General features: G+C 48.2%; 1 protein-coding gene across 2 annotated transcripts in view; it reads right to left on the reverse strand.

Moving 5' to 3' along the window:
* The window catches only part of bicd1a (bicaudal D homolog 1a), a 366,450-nt gene extending 355,086 nt beyond the window's left edge, over positions 1-11,364 (reverse strand). For both annotated transcript variants that reach the window (XM_070901670.1, XM_070901669.1), the window contains exon 1: positions 11,106-11,364. In XM_070901670.1, the coding sequence (XP_070757771.1) occupies positions 11,106-11,327 (222 nt within the window). In that variant the 5' untranslated portion in view covers positions 11,328-11,364. The remainder of the gene's footprint in view (positions 1-11,105) is intronic.
* Positions 11,365-15,048: the final 3,684 nt, after the last annotated feature.

Consider the following 15,048-nt stretch of genomic DNA (forward strand, 5'->3'; position numbering starts at 1 on the left):
GATACGGCGCTTTTATCCGTTCAGAAGTGCACCAAAAAATTTCCTTCCCTCTTTGGCTGCTGTCCGGCCTCCTCCCTGTGGTCACGCAGCGTAGCCAGTCGAGTCAGGGTGGAGCCAGTGTCCTGTGCCAAAAACAGTGCTGGGACGTCTGCACATGCGCAGTGGAATGTCCGCACATGCGCAGTAGCTACTCGCCCCCAGCCTCCATGTCTTGCTGCAGCCGTTGTGTGGGACCTGATGCCGGCCACTGGAACCCCCAGCCTCTCCGTGTCTTGCTGCAGCCACTGTGTGGGGCCCGATGCTGGCCAAATGTTGTGAATAGCGGGTATGGGAGTGGCAATTGCACGGACTGCTTAGTTCCATTTGATTTGAAGCTTTAATCACTTTAATCTTAGAAATCGAACCAGGAGGCCTCTCGGCCAGGGCTGGGGGCGGGCGGGCAGGAGAACTGATAGAAATCATCCAGGCAGGAGCACTATCCGTTCTCCTGCCCGCCCGCCCCTAGCCAAGTGGCCTTTCACACCGGCCAGCCCGCTGCCTTCCCAGGCCGAGTTTTAAGATGAAGATAGGACTTACTTCAATTTTTTATTTGTTATTGAATGCTTATTACTTTTTGTTTCCAAGATTTGTTGCTTTGTAAGTCTTGGTGCTTTAGGAGCAGGTCCTCCTCTCCGCTTCCCTTCCCGCCCCTATCCCCGGCCGAATGGCCTCTGATGTACCTACCTGCGCCGATTTCTTAACTCTCCACAAGGGTTTTCTGAAGTGGCCATATACGCTGGCCTAAGTAGATTTGGAGTAACTATTAGCTGGCCAATGTTGCCTAAATGGGCAGAACTGGCGTATGTGGCTGGTACGCCCCCTTTTGAAAGAAAAAAAACTAAATTTAAAAAATCGTAACTAACTCACTTACACCGGTGCAAATTGATTGTGGAAAATGGGAATTTTTAAGTTATGCCAGAAAAACCAAGTTACTCCAAAAAACGGAGCAACTCCTGGCCAAAACTGAGCCCTACGTCACCTATAAATTAAAAAGTCCATTCCAGAAAAAGCCACAATTTCGAAAGGCGCACTTCACAAAACCCTACCATAATTTTCACTGGCCCCTCACCAACACAATTTTTTATTCTGAAGTAAAAAGAAAATCAGGAATGTTCAGATTTGCTGGAAACAAAACCAGAACATGTTGGAAATATCCAGCAGGTTGACTGCCATCAGAAAACTAAAGACATTTGGGAGTTCATGATCTAGGGTTACACCAGAGATGTAACCTATTTTTTTCTCTTTCAGATGCTGATCAGCCTGATGTGCATTTCCAGCATTTTTTCATTTTACAATCTTTTATCCCAAGGCTTTAAGCATATGCTGTTTTGCTTCCCCCCCCCCCAAAAAAAAATAAGGAAATAAAGTTCCTCCTGCAGTGCTTGCTGACTTAATAATGTTTGGTTTCCCCTGTACAAAGTAAATAAAATGTCAGATGGAACAATCTACTGAGAGTTCATTCCACAAGCACAAGAGATATATTTAGGAGCCAAGTGTTCTGTATGTTTATAGCAAAAGCAGCAAACAGCAGAGGCCTGTGCTTTTCTTATAGTTCTCAATAGTACTCAGTCATCACCCAGCAGTTTTGCACCATGGAACAGTAGGATACCGTCTTCCATTGCCCACAGAGCGAGCTCATTATCTTGGTTACATCATCGGCGGGAGGTGCCGAGTGGAGATCAGGTATTTCTTTATGTGGAGGGATGAGTGATTTATCGTTTTAAAATCTGTTAGGATTGCCAGGTCCCTCTGTGCACCTCCTTCCTGGTGACCAGCTTAGGAGCAGCATTGCCAAAAACCAAGGGGCAAGTCACCTGGCCAACATCTATGCTAAGGCATGGTACTTGGATGAGGGAAAATAGCTTAAAAAGATCATTGCTACAGGTTAGTTCAGAGACATTGATTAGCAATATTGGCAACTTGATCAGGATTAGCCAAATACCATTACAACTAAATGAACGTCTAACCATTTAGTGTCAGAAACTGGGTGAAATTATGGTAAATAGTGTTTTTTTTAATCCATTCTCTTCAATCTTCTCTATGCAATGCGCCATTTCCCAGCCAAGAGCATGGGCAGGCAGAATGTATCGATCCAAACTTCCCCGTCCTCCCTGCAGTAAAATAGCCAGCCTCCACGAGATGATCCATACATAAACGATTAACTTCTCTGTTCCCTCCACAGATGCTGATCAATATTTCCTGCTATTTCAATTTTTGTTTCAGATTTCCAGCATCTGCAGCTTTTGTTTTGCCCCCAATATATGGTGTTTGCCCCGATACCACTTGTCATGTTCAAACATCACAGCCATTGTCATACCATAGCATACAGGAGTGTCAACTAATGGCACAGAACAACACATTTTTAAATCCCCTACTCAAATCATCTGGGAGTTCTTGCAAAAACAGGAAATTCCCATTTGGTAACATTACAGATAGCAAGAGAGGTAGAAGCCTGCACGAGCTTTACATAAATGTTTTAGCAGAGTTTAAGAAGCTTTCTCAATGGCTCAGTTGGTAAATCTATTGCCAGTGTGGTACTGAACCATATAATCAAGGTTCCAGGATCAACTCACACAGTCTGTACGGTTAGGTATTCTCAGGCAGAGTAGTAATGAAGATGCTACTAAATCTGGGCTGCTGGGTGGAAGCAGAGTAAGCCAATATTTCAACGTGATCTTTGCTGGAAAATAAGCATGTGCACATGTCAGGTTAGAACAAAAATGCAGCTGTGATGCTCTTCTCTACCTGCCTGGAAAAATGGCCTGCCACTATTGCCTGTCTAGGCTCCGACAGGAAGAATGTGCACTTGGGTGAGATTTGGGAGACCTCCTGACATCTATGAAACAGTACCCTGCAGGAGTCAGCACTTTCAAAGAGGAAAACAAAGAAAATTTAGGAGAAAATAAAACACCAAGGGCTAGAACCTCCACTTTTGAGCTTATCACCCAAAAATGGGCGTTATTTCCGGCGTGGGCGTTAAAAAAGGGTTTTCAGATCGGCGGCTTCTCGCCCATTCTCAAAACACATAGTTTACGTTTTTGAAAATGGGCGTTACCGCGAGCGATATCAAATGGGTGGTAGCGTTAAATTTTTCTGACCTTCTGCCGTAAAGTGTGGCCGTCCTTAACAATGGCATGGCAATGCTCGATTACCACAATTCTGGAGGTCAATGGTCACCATGACATGCGCAGAAGAGGAGACAGAGAGAGGTGGAGCTGAGAGGCACTGAAAGTGTGTGCGGCTGTGGTGTGTGCTTGTTTGGCTGCTGTGGGAGGCACGAGGGAGATTCACCAGCAGCAAAAAGCCCATTAAGCACCAAGAACATAGTTGGCACCGAGTTTTTGTCCAACAAATAACATATAAAATGGAAGGGATGGAGGAGGCCCTGGAGCTGGTAGCCAGTAGCCAGGAACACTGATGGCAGAGGGCTCCCAGTGGTCCCGGAGCACCGCACTGCACCCCAAGGTGACGCACCCCCATTGCCAACCACACGAAAGCCAGCAGCAACATGTTGCTTCTGGCTTGGAGCACGTTCCCACCTCAGGACCGTCCTCTCCCGTATCCGTCCAAGCAGCGCTTCGGCCGTCACCCCCCGACCCCAATGAAGCATCGCCTGAGGACATTCTCGACCAGGCGGCTTGGAGTCAGGAGGGTAAGGGGAAAGGGTAGAGGGGTGGGGAGGAAAAGTAGGGGGTGGGGAGGAGGGCAAGGGTTGGTTTGTACAGAAATACTGATGATTTCAGACTAATGTTCGGTTTAATTGATTTTTATTTAACAAAACCTTGCAGCACATTGGCTCAGATAGCTGTACGATTACACGCTGGTGATTCCTTATCAAAGGGTATAATCACACTTAAAGTTTACGTTGATTGAAGTTAACAGTCACCAAGGTGATGCCCACCATTGATGTATGATCTGCACACCCAGCAGTGCGTCAGCCATGGAAATAACACCAACATTCTTTCAGGCAAAGCAATCATTGATGAGCTTCTGACATAAGGCTCTAGCAGCTATCATGCCACCATGGGCCCTTTCATGCGGGTGGGGGGATGGCTTCAGCGTCAGCCTGATTGTCTGGACCGATGTCAGTGTCCGCCTCCTCGTCCTCCTCTTCCTCTCTCTGGTGAGGTGGACTGTCAGACTCATCAGGCAATTCTTGTCCCCTCCTGATAGCCAAGTTGTGTAGCATGGAGCAGACCACCACGAATTCAGCTACCTGCTCAGGGTGGTATTGGAGCTCACTTCCTGAGTGGTCCAGGCATCTGAAGCGCTGCTTCAGCACTCTTAATTGTTTTCTCCACGATACTGCGAGTTTCTCTGTGGCTCTCTTATCGCCTCTCGGCCTTGGTGTGAGTGTCACGCACAGGGGTCATCAGCCAGGTGGCGAGGCCATATCCTTTGTCCCCAAGCATCAAGCATTGACCTTGTGGCTCATTGTTAAACAAGTCAGATACAGTGCTCTCACGCAGGATGTGCGCATCATGGATGCTGCCCGGAAATTGAGCATTCACTGCCAGTATAATTTGCTGATGGTCGACAACCAGCTGGACATTTAGGGAGTGGAACCCCTTGCGGTTCCTGAAAACCTCAGCATTCTTAAAAGGTACCCGCATCGCGATGTGCGTACAGTCTATTCTCCCTGCACCTTGGGGAAATTTGCAATTCTGGAGAAACCTAGAGCCCTCTCACTCTGTGACTCTCTAGTCATAGGGAAACTGATCAAGTCCCTCCTGCGTATGTACAGGGCTTCAGTGACCTGTCTAATGCAGCGATGTGTGACATGCTGAGAAAGTCTGCAAATGTCACCAGCTGTGGCCTGAAAAGAACTCGAGGCATAGAACGACAGTGCCGCGGTGACTTTGACCTCGACGGACAGTGCAGTTCTGGTGCTGGCTGGCTGCAGGTCTGCCCTTATCAGCTGGCTTCTTTGTGGAAGCGCAGTCTCCGAAGGCAGGTGGTGTCGGGCAAGTCGAGGTAAGAATGCTTCTCCTAGTACTTGCGGGGGGTGTAATGTCTGGTCCTCCTCATCTGTCTGTCACTTCGTACATTGGGCACATAATGCAGTGCAGTGTTCCTTCGGCGCTGTCGAGTCTGCAGCATGTATTTGGTCACCAAGAGAAGGCGAGAAAGGACAGGACCCATTGCAGTAGCTCTCTGTCTGCCACCGATTGCACGCAAATAAGGAATGTCCCAAAGAACACACCTCTTCAATTCCGATTAGTCACAGTATGGTCAAGATGTTTTCAGAGATGTTCACATCAACTCCAACGACCTGCAGAGTACATCCTAACTCCGCCAAGGTTGAAGCACAGCAGCCTTTTAAAGGATGCGACATGTGATCTACAACATGCGTCCATAACGCTGTGATTCGTTCCGGTTAGTTCCACTTTTTGTGGGTGGCTTTTTTGAGCGAGTGATATTGTGGGCGATGTGTGTGCTAGGTGGTGAAATTGACGGTGGGCGATCCCCATGGCCGCTAGTTTGGGTAAATATGCTCTTTACGACAATAAACAGTCGCCAGGCGTTAATATTGAATCTTGGCATTAATTCCATGAGGAAAGTAACGCTGAGCGATAATATGGGCATTGAATTCGCCCATTCTGCTGATATCGCCCCAAAAAAGTGGCAGGCGGTAATATTTTTTCTCGCCGTTAAGCAGATTGGGAAAATAACGCTCGGCGATAAGTCTCCTAAAAACGCCCTTCAGTTTCCATTTTGTGCCAAAATGGGCAATATATGGTCGTTATATGTCATTTCAGTGGTAAAATAGGGATTAAGTGGGTGTTAAGCAGGCAAAAAAAGTGGAGGTTCTAGCCACATGACAGCAACTGCAAATAACTATACTGAATTTCCCCCCACCCCCCTCAAAGTTTTGCCAAATATCTTTTTTCAAGCACATGTCCCCTTTAACAAAATTATTCTAGGGCACAACATACTGTCCTTCAGTCACTACATTACAAATGTTTGCAAAAGAAATTCTGAAATATAGTCTTAAGAGCTGAAAAGGCAGGTAAGTGGATGCGTAAATTTAAACATCAGTTTCCTGGGGTGCCCGACATTGAACAATGACTTAAATATTTATACTTCCTCGACCTTTCATTTATGAATAGCTCATCAATTGCAAACACCAACAGGGTTTATGGTCAGAATACTGAGCAGTTTGTCAGCAGCTACTGAGCCTGGATTTTGTACCCAGGACACAATGGCACAATGCTGAAAATGTCTCGCTGTGCCCTCAGAGACTCTGGTCATAAGCCTTTGAATTAATGTCTGACTGTGTTTAGGGCAAAGTATGTTGTTGCATGGCTTCCAATAAGCTTTAAAGAAGCCACCATGGTTGTGAGTGATCACAGTGTGGTGCGATATTGGGACACAGTTGATAAGATCACCTCACTGTATTTAGTACACAGTTTTGTTCTGTCCTAATGATATGATGATGTGTTATGACTGACATTTAATCATTATTTTATTGTTCCAACAACTCAGGGTCCTATTTGTTTTATCGAGGGCAAGTCTTTTTAAACAAAATAATATATTTTTCCTAATCTTCCCCCTTTAAGTCTCTCTGTGCTATGCATATTTTATGAAGAGGACAACCTGGCAGCTGTCAATGCTACTCTGAACTCAGTGAGCAAGAGAACGTAAGGGCAATTCTCTCTCCTTGAAAGGATGTGCATGATCTCTAGTCACTGGTTCTCCAATGTGCCGCTACTTAGGTTTGGACATCTGCAAAATCGCAGTCCAGCCCCATCTCCTTCCACTCTGTGCTGCAGAGGAGGGAGACTCCAAATGCTGTGCAAACTTTCTATTCCACCCCCCACACCCTTCATGTTAATTGCGTCTTTCACTATTCACACAATCTCTGCCCAAGAGGGTGGAAAGGAATATTCCAGTTCTCCACTGATGCTACTCCACTGTCAAAGTCTTACAACAGTATAATAGAGATGCTGGGTGACTGGTAAACTTGATCTTTTTTCCATCGTTCAAGAAAGTGGAACTGGTCTCTGGGAGGCATCTCACTGACATGGCTTCTGTTTTGGTGGGGAAACTGCAGATGCACACTTGCATCCTACCAAGTGCCCAACACACTGCCTCTCAGCAGCAGGATAAGAGTTCAAATAGTCTTGCTGTTGTTTTTTTTCCCCCCTTCCTCTCTCCATCTTTTCCCACCAATGTTTCTACTCTTCTCTCCTAAAGGCAGAAACAAAGATCTGGTTGATATGCTCGCCCAACAACAAACATGCACACTTCCAGCAAGCCCTGCAGTGCAAAAATCATCTCCCCCAGTAGACCTGATCCCCACCCAATAGTCATATCTGTGTGAAGGGACACTAGCTAATTATCAGCCTCAAGGACCCTGGTTTATTTTTCCCCCCACTCTCTAGCCTAGGGCACTGAGGCAAATTTGAGCAGCCCAATTTTCACTCTGGCCAGGATCAGCTAACTACATAGATAAGAGATCAAAGCTGGACCGTCCTGGTCTGTATGGCTCAGTTCCATACCAGATGGTGCATTTCTCCATCAAGCCACTGCTGAAGCTTGCCAGCCATTTATTACCTACACTTGCTGTATCTCACTATGATATCACTGTCAAGTTGTAAACATGCACTGAAAATTACTATTAGTTTTGCATTATTTGGTTAATTTCAACTTATGTTGATCCCTTTGAGGGTTTTACTATGTCTTGCCCCCAGACCTCTCTGCTGCCGTTTGCCTCCACAATTCCTTCTTCAGATTGTTTGGGTTAAGCATTTCTATGTACCACCATCAGCACCTCTCGAAGACTGGCAGACAACCTTTGTTTGGTGGGTTCTCACTGCTCCTATCATCGGAGGAGTTCCCTGACCACTGGCAAGTGATTGAAACTGAGCCAGACCGTTTGAAATCATGGTATTGTGTTTGACCCTGAGATTGGCTTCCGACCACATATTTAATCCATCACCAAGACTGCCTTCTTCCACCTCTAACATCGCATGTTTCCAACCCTGCCTTAGCTCATCAGCTGCCGAAACCCTCAACTAAGCCTTTGTTACGTCTAGACTTGACTATTCCAATACTCTCCAAGCAAGCCTCCCATCTTCCACCCTCCATAAACTTATGCTCATCCAAAAATCTGCTGCCCATATCTTAACTTGCACCAAATCCTGTTCACCTCCATGCTTGCCGACCTACACTGGCTCCTAGTCTGACAATGACTCAATTTTAAAATCCTTATCCGTGTTTTCAAATCCTCATAGCCTTGCCCTTCCCTAGCTCTGTAACCTCCTTCAAGCCTTCGAGATTTCTGCGCTCCTCCTATTCTGGCATCATGCACATCCCCACTTTTGGGATTATCCACTTTGGTGGCAAAAACAGGAAGGCAGAATATTATCTGAATGGTGACAGATTAGGAAAAGGGGAGGTGCAACGAGACCTGGATGTCATGGTACATCAGTCATCGAAAGATGGCATGCAGGTACAGCAGGCGGTGAAGGCGGCAAATGGTATGTTGGCCTTCATAGCTAGGGGATTTGAGTATAGGAGCAGGGAGGTCTTACTGCAGTTGTACAGGGCCTTGGTGAGGCCACATCTCAAATGTTGTGTACAGTTTTGGTCTTCTAATCTGAGGGAGGACATTCTTGCTATTGAGGGAGTGCAGCGAAGGTTCACCAGACTGATTCCCGGGATGGCAGGACTAACATATGAAGACTGGATCGACTCGGCTTATATTCACTGGAATTTACAAGAATGAGAGGGGATCTTAGAAACATATAAAATTCTGACGGGATTGGACAGGTTAGATGCAGGAAGAATGTTCCCAATGTTAGGGAAGTCCAGAACCAGGGGTCACAGTCTAAGGATAAGGGGTAAGCCATTTAGGACTGAGATGAGGAGGAACTTCTTCACTCAGAATTGTGAACCTGTGGAGTTCTCTACCACAGAAAGATGTTGAGGCCAGTTCGTTAGATATATTCAAAAGGGAGTTGGATGTGGCCCTTACGGCTAAAGGGATCAAGGGGTATGGAGAGAAAGCAGGAATGGGGTACTAAAGTTGCATGATCAGCCATGATCATATTGAATGTTGGTGCAGGCTCGAAGAGCCGAATGGCCTGCTCCTGCACCTATTTTCTATGTTTCTATGTTTCCTGCTAGATTGAATTCCCCCTTGCCCACCCCGGATGGAATATTCCAGTGCCATGCACAGCTGATCCACCAACAGACTGAGAGCTGGCAAAAAAAGTCACCCAATTAGGATACTGCACCAGTATGCTAAGGTCAGGTAAAGCTGTCTCACAAGTGTAACGGACCTAAAAGTCATGAGCACTGCAGTCACGAGTAGCTTATGATGTTATTTTGCCATCAATAAAAGACTCCACCCCTTCCCCCTTTCCTGGAACACTGATAAATGGAATGTTCTGTTTATTAGATAAGAGTGCATTTTGAAAGACTGTCTGGGAACATTATATGAAGGACATGCAAATGATAACACAGCCCTGCAGTTAGCTATCCAGTTGCCCAGAAATATCAACACCAATGGCATAATTAGTATACTAATTATTTCACTGCTTACATACATGCCAATAAAAGTCTCAATCAACACCATGCAAATAATTGCATTAGAGCCCTGATTTGTGGCATTTCCATTAAATACAGGAGAATAGAAGCTGGATCATAGCATTTTTTGGGGTAATTATCTGTAGATTATTCATTCTCACTACAAACATCAGACATCAAGCGCACCATGCGCTAAATGCTGATATAGGCAAAGAAATATCACAGCAGAAAGTGATAACATGGGGTTATTATAAATAGCAAGGGGATTTCAACAGTGTAATCGAGTTCAGGGTTTAGTTGATAGCTCGAACCCACTCTGGTTTCACTTTTGCCACCTGAACCTTTTCATTACATTACAGCCTTCCAGTGTTCCCAGATAGCAATTGTTCTGTGAAGAAACCAGCTATGTATCCATATCAAAAATTATCTGGCCAACGCAGCAGTACTGAGATTAAGTCAACAGCTGACGAAGATTCAAGAGTCATATGTTGAATGACAGATTTCAAATCGAAACAACCCTCTTCCTGCTGTCTGTGCCCCAGTTATCTGTGCGAGCACAGTTTGAGGGAGGGGTTAGCTGTAGAAATCGCATCTGCTATCCTGGCTGGACTATTAGGGTTTCAATGGTCTCTGCCAGCACTCGCTGACTCCCTGCACTACGGGAAGTGATGCGATAGATGGCAGCTTGCCAGGATATTGGCCGCACCAACACCGAGATTTTTATTTCACCGAATCATCCGCAAGGCTTCGGAAGGCGATTGTACATAAATCAGAACTGCCGCTTCTTCCAGGGAGCGTTCGGTACCGCGGGATCTCAATTGTTTGATCATTGCCTTATCGATTAATAATCCAGCTCCCCCACTACACGGCGAAGGGTGCCCCCCACTCTCTCTCTCTGCGGAAACACTGTTCAATAACCCCAGCCTCCTGTTACTGCATTTCTGCAGGGCTGGAGGTTTGGAATCGGGAGCCCAGCGGTGTGAATTGAACAGCAATGGATCGATTCTGATGACTAATGATCAGAAAAGGCCTTTTTGGCGTCACGTTCACAATCCGAAAGCCATAATTAAAAAACATATTAGATATCGACTCGGTCCTATTGCTGATACATAGACACAGGGTGGTATAGAATAACCTATAGCACCGGGATGGTGTACAATAATCCCACGGGATGGTAGCCAATAACCCTATAGCATGGGATGGCATACAAAAATCCTATAATTTTAAGGGCCACATCTTCACAATGTAAATAGATTTATCACCGAGAGCAGACAGAGCCCGTTACCCGACTGAATTTAAGCGGTTTGGAACAAAATATGTTCCCGCATCGCCGCCCTGGTTGTACATTTCAATAGCAGTTACACTGCCGTTGGGCAAAGATGGGCAGCGGGACGTGAGAAGGGGTTAGAGAAAGCGCTGACTGATTCTCTGTGTATTGCTGGGACCCTGATAGTGGGCTGTGAGGGAGTCCATGCCAGACCCCCCAGCCGTGCCGTGGATGGGGCGTTTCTGCAAGGTCCCTCCCTGCCTACCTCTTTCAGCTGCTCCAGCTCGTGTTTGACGGTCTCGTAGGCGCTTTCCAGCTCGTCGTATTGCTGCTTGAGCGACTGCTTCTCCTCCAGGACCACCAGCCCGTATTCGGCAGCCTGGATCTTCTCGTGAGTCGTTTCCGTCAGCTCCTTGGCGAGCCGCTCGATCTCCGCTTTGTAATGCTCCATGCTCTGCGTCTGCTGCAGCTCACCTTCTGCGGCCATGGCCCCGGCTACTGCGGGAGTGTCAGCGACAGCGCACCTGCGGAGCCCCGACTCGGTCCCAGCCGCAAAAACGCTCAGAATGGGAATGAGGATGAGCAGGTGACTCACGGCCGCTGCAGCGGGAGCATTGCACCTCTCGTCATCTTCCCAACGCTGTTTTTTTGCCGGTCGAGTCAGCGGAATTGCACCTTTCCTGGTCTGAAGCGAGCCGCCATCTCCAGCGCATCCAATGTAGCAGAGCCCCGGACCTCCCTCTGCCACATGACGTCAACACCAGCAGCAGCCTCAGTGACATCCCGGGATATCAAAGCCATCAGCAACACAGCAGAGTTCAACGTCTCTGAATAAACCCATGATGGCACACAAAATCACAGCTCAGCCTTTCTGGATAACCACATCATTAACAAGGCTGGAGCTCCGAGTCTCAGAATAAACTCATGGCACAAAGCTGGAGCTCCCTAATCGAGATTATCCCCATAACCAACAGCTTTTAGTGTTTGAGGATTATCCTATTACTGGCAGAACTGGAGTTTCCTCTCCCTGGATAATCCGGTCACCCAGAGAGATACTGCTCCATAATCCTGGAATAAACCCATTAGTAAAGAACTAGAGCTCCAACATCCTGGGATAAAGCCAAAGGCATAGGGCTCAGTAGCCCAAGAGAAATCAAACCCATATATACTCTGGAGTTTAATATCCGAGGGAAGCCATCAGACATGGAATTGCATGCTAAGTATCCCGGGATAAACACGCCATGTGGGTTAAAGCAGAATAATCAGGCTGAGGCCAATATGACGGGTTAAATAAGTACCGCACTGGCTAACCCCATCCCATGCAGAGGTGTAACCTACAGTCCCAAGAAAAAAAACATTCCCTCTCCAGCTGCAGTTTAGTATCCAGTATTCCAGGATAGACTCTAACCTACACCACAAGCACAATTCTCCAGGATATAAAAATCACTTGTAGAGCTGGGGCCAACAGCAAACCCATTAAACCTATAGCTGGAATACAATATCCCAGCAAAAATGCAGTTCACTCAGTGCCAGAGCCCAGTGTCTTAGAGGACATTACAGCCAATGCCAGAGCCCATTTCACCCAGTGCCAGTGCTCTATTACTCCCAGCGCCGCAGTCCCATTACACACAGTGACAGAACCACATTACACCCAGTGCCAGAGCCCTATTACAACCAGCGCCAGATCCCATTACACGTAGTGCCAGAGTCATTTTACACCCAGTGCAAGAGCCCATTACACCCAGTGCCAAAGCTCCATTACAGCCTATGCCAGAGCCTCAATACAGCCAGTGCCAGAGCCCCATTACACGAAGTGCCAGAGCCCCATTCCACCCAGTGCCAGAGCCCCATTACACCAGTGCCAGAGCCTCAATACAGCCTGTGCCAGAGCCCGATTACACCTAGTGCCAGATCCTCAATGCAGCCTGTGCCAGAGCCCGATTACACCCAGTGCCAGTGTCCCATTACACCCAGTGCCAGAGCCCCATTACACCAATGCCAGAGCCCGATTACACCCAGTGCCAGAGCCACATTACACCGCGTGCCAGAGCCCCATTACATGCAGTGCCAGAGCCCCATTACACACAGTGAAAGAGCCCATTACACCCAGTGCCAGAGCCCCATGACACCAGTGCCAGAGCCCCATTACACCCAGAGCCTCAGTACAGCCAGTGCCAGAGCACGATTACACCCTGTGTCAAAGCACCATTACACCCAGTGCATGCGTCCCATTACACCCAGTGCCAGAGGCCCATTACACCCAGTGACAGAGGCTAATTATATCCAGTGGCAGCAAACAATTACAGCCAGTGACAGAGCCCATTACACACGGTGCCGGCGCCCTATTACACCCTGCGCTAGAACCCCCTTACACCCAGTGTCAGAGCCTCATTACACCCAGTGCCAGAGCCCCATTATAACCAGTGGCAGAACCGTATTACAGCCAGTGCCGGAGCCCATTGCACCCAGTGCCAATGTTTTTTGTAAACCCAGCGCCAATGCTTTTTATACACCCAGCGCCAGTGTCCCATTATACCCAGGGCCAAATTCTCTTTACAACCAATTCCAGGTCCGTATTATACCGAGTGCCAGAGCCCCATTCCACCCAGTGCCAGAGGCCCATTACACAACGTGCCAGATGCCCATTACACCCAGTGCCAGAGTCCTCTTACATTCGGTGCCAGAGCCCATTAGTCCCAGTGACGGAGGCCCATTATTCCCAGTGGCAGCACCCAATTACAGCCAGTGCCTGAGCCTATTACACCCAGTGTCAGCGCCCTATTACACCTGGCGCCAGAGCCCCATTACACACAGTGTCAGAGCCTCATTCACACAGTGCGATAGCCCCATTATATCCAGTGGCAGCACCTCATTACAGCCAGTGCTGGAGCCCATTACACCCAGTGCCAGTGCTCTATTACACCCAGCGCCAGAGTCCCATTACACCCAGTCACAGAACCACATTACACCCAGTGCCAGAGCCCTATTACACCTAGCGCCAGATCCCATTACACGTAATGCCAGAGTCATTTTACACCCAGCGCAAGAGCCCATTACACCCAGTGCCAAAGCTCCATTACAGCCTGTGCCAGTGCCTCAATAGAGCCAGTGCCAGAGCCTCATTACACGAAGTGCCAGAGCCCCATTACACCCATTGCCGGAGCCCATGCAGTGCCAGAGCCCCATTACACCCTGTGCCAGAACCCCATTACACAAGTGCCAGGGACCCATTATACCCAGTGCCAGTGCCTCAATACAGCCTGTGCCAGAGCCTGATTACACCCAGTGCCAGAGCCTCAATACAGCCTGTGCCAGAGCCCGATTGCACCCAGTGCCAGTGTCCCATTACACACAGTGGCAGTGGCCCATTACACCCAGTGCCACAGGCCCATTATACCCAGTGCCAGAGCTCTATTACACCTGGCACCAGAACCCCATTACACCCAGTGTCAGAGTCTCATTCACACAGTGCGAGAGCCCCATTATATCCAGTGGTGGCACCCCATTACAGCCAGTGCCTGAGCCCATTACACCCAGTGTCAGCGCCCTATTACACCTGGCGCCAGAGCCCCATTACACACAGTGTCAGAGCCTCATTCACACAGTGCGATAGCCCCATTATATCCAGTGGCAGCACCTCATTACAGCCAGTGCTGGAGCCCATTACACCCAGTGCCAGTGCTCTATTACACCCAGCGCCAGAGTCCCATTACACCCAGTCACAGAACCACATTACACCCAGTGCCAGAGCCCTATTACACCTAGCGCCAGATCCCATTACACGTAATGCCAGAGTCATTTTACACCCAGCGCAAGAGCCCATTACACCCAGTGCCAAAGCTCCATTACAGCCTGTGCCAGAGCCTCAATAGAGCCAGTGCCAGAGCCTCATTACACGAAGTGCCAGAGCCCCATTACACCCATTGCCGGAGCCCATGCAGTGCCAGAGCCCCATTACACCCTGTGCCAGAACCCCATTACACAAGTGCCAGGGACCCATTATACCCAGTGCCAGTGCCTCAATACAGCCTGTGCCAGAGCCTGATTACACCCAGTGCCAGAGCCTCAATACAGCCTGTGCCAGAGCCCGATTGCACCCAGTGCCAGTGTCCCATTACACACAGTGGCAGTGGCCCATTACACCCAGTGCCACAGGCCCATTATACCCAGTGCCAGAGCTCTATTACACCTGGCACCAGAACCCCATT

Source organism: Pristiophorus japonicus, chromosome 15 (assembly GCF_044704955.1).
Source record: "Pristiophorus japonicus isolate sPriJap1 chromosome 15, sPriJap1.hap1, whole genome shotgun sequence".
NCBI classification, from domain to species: domain Eukaryota; kingdom Metazoa; phylum Chordata; class Chondrichthyes; family Pristiophoridae; genus Pristiophorus; species Pristiophorus japonicus.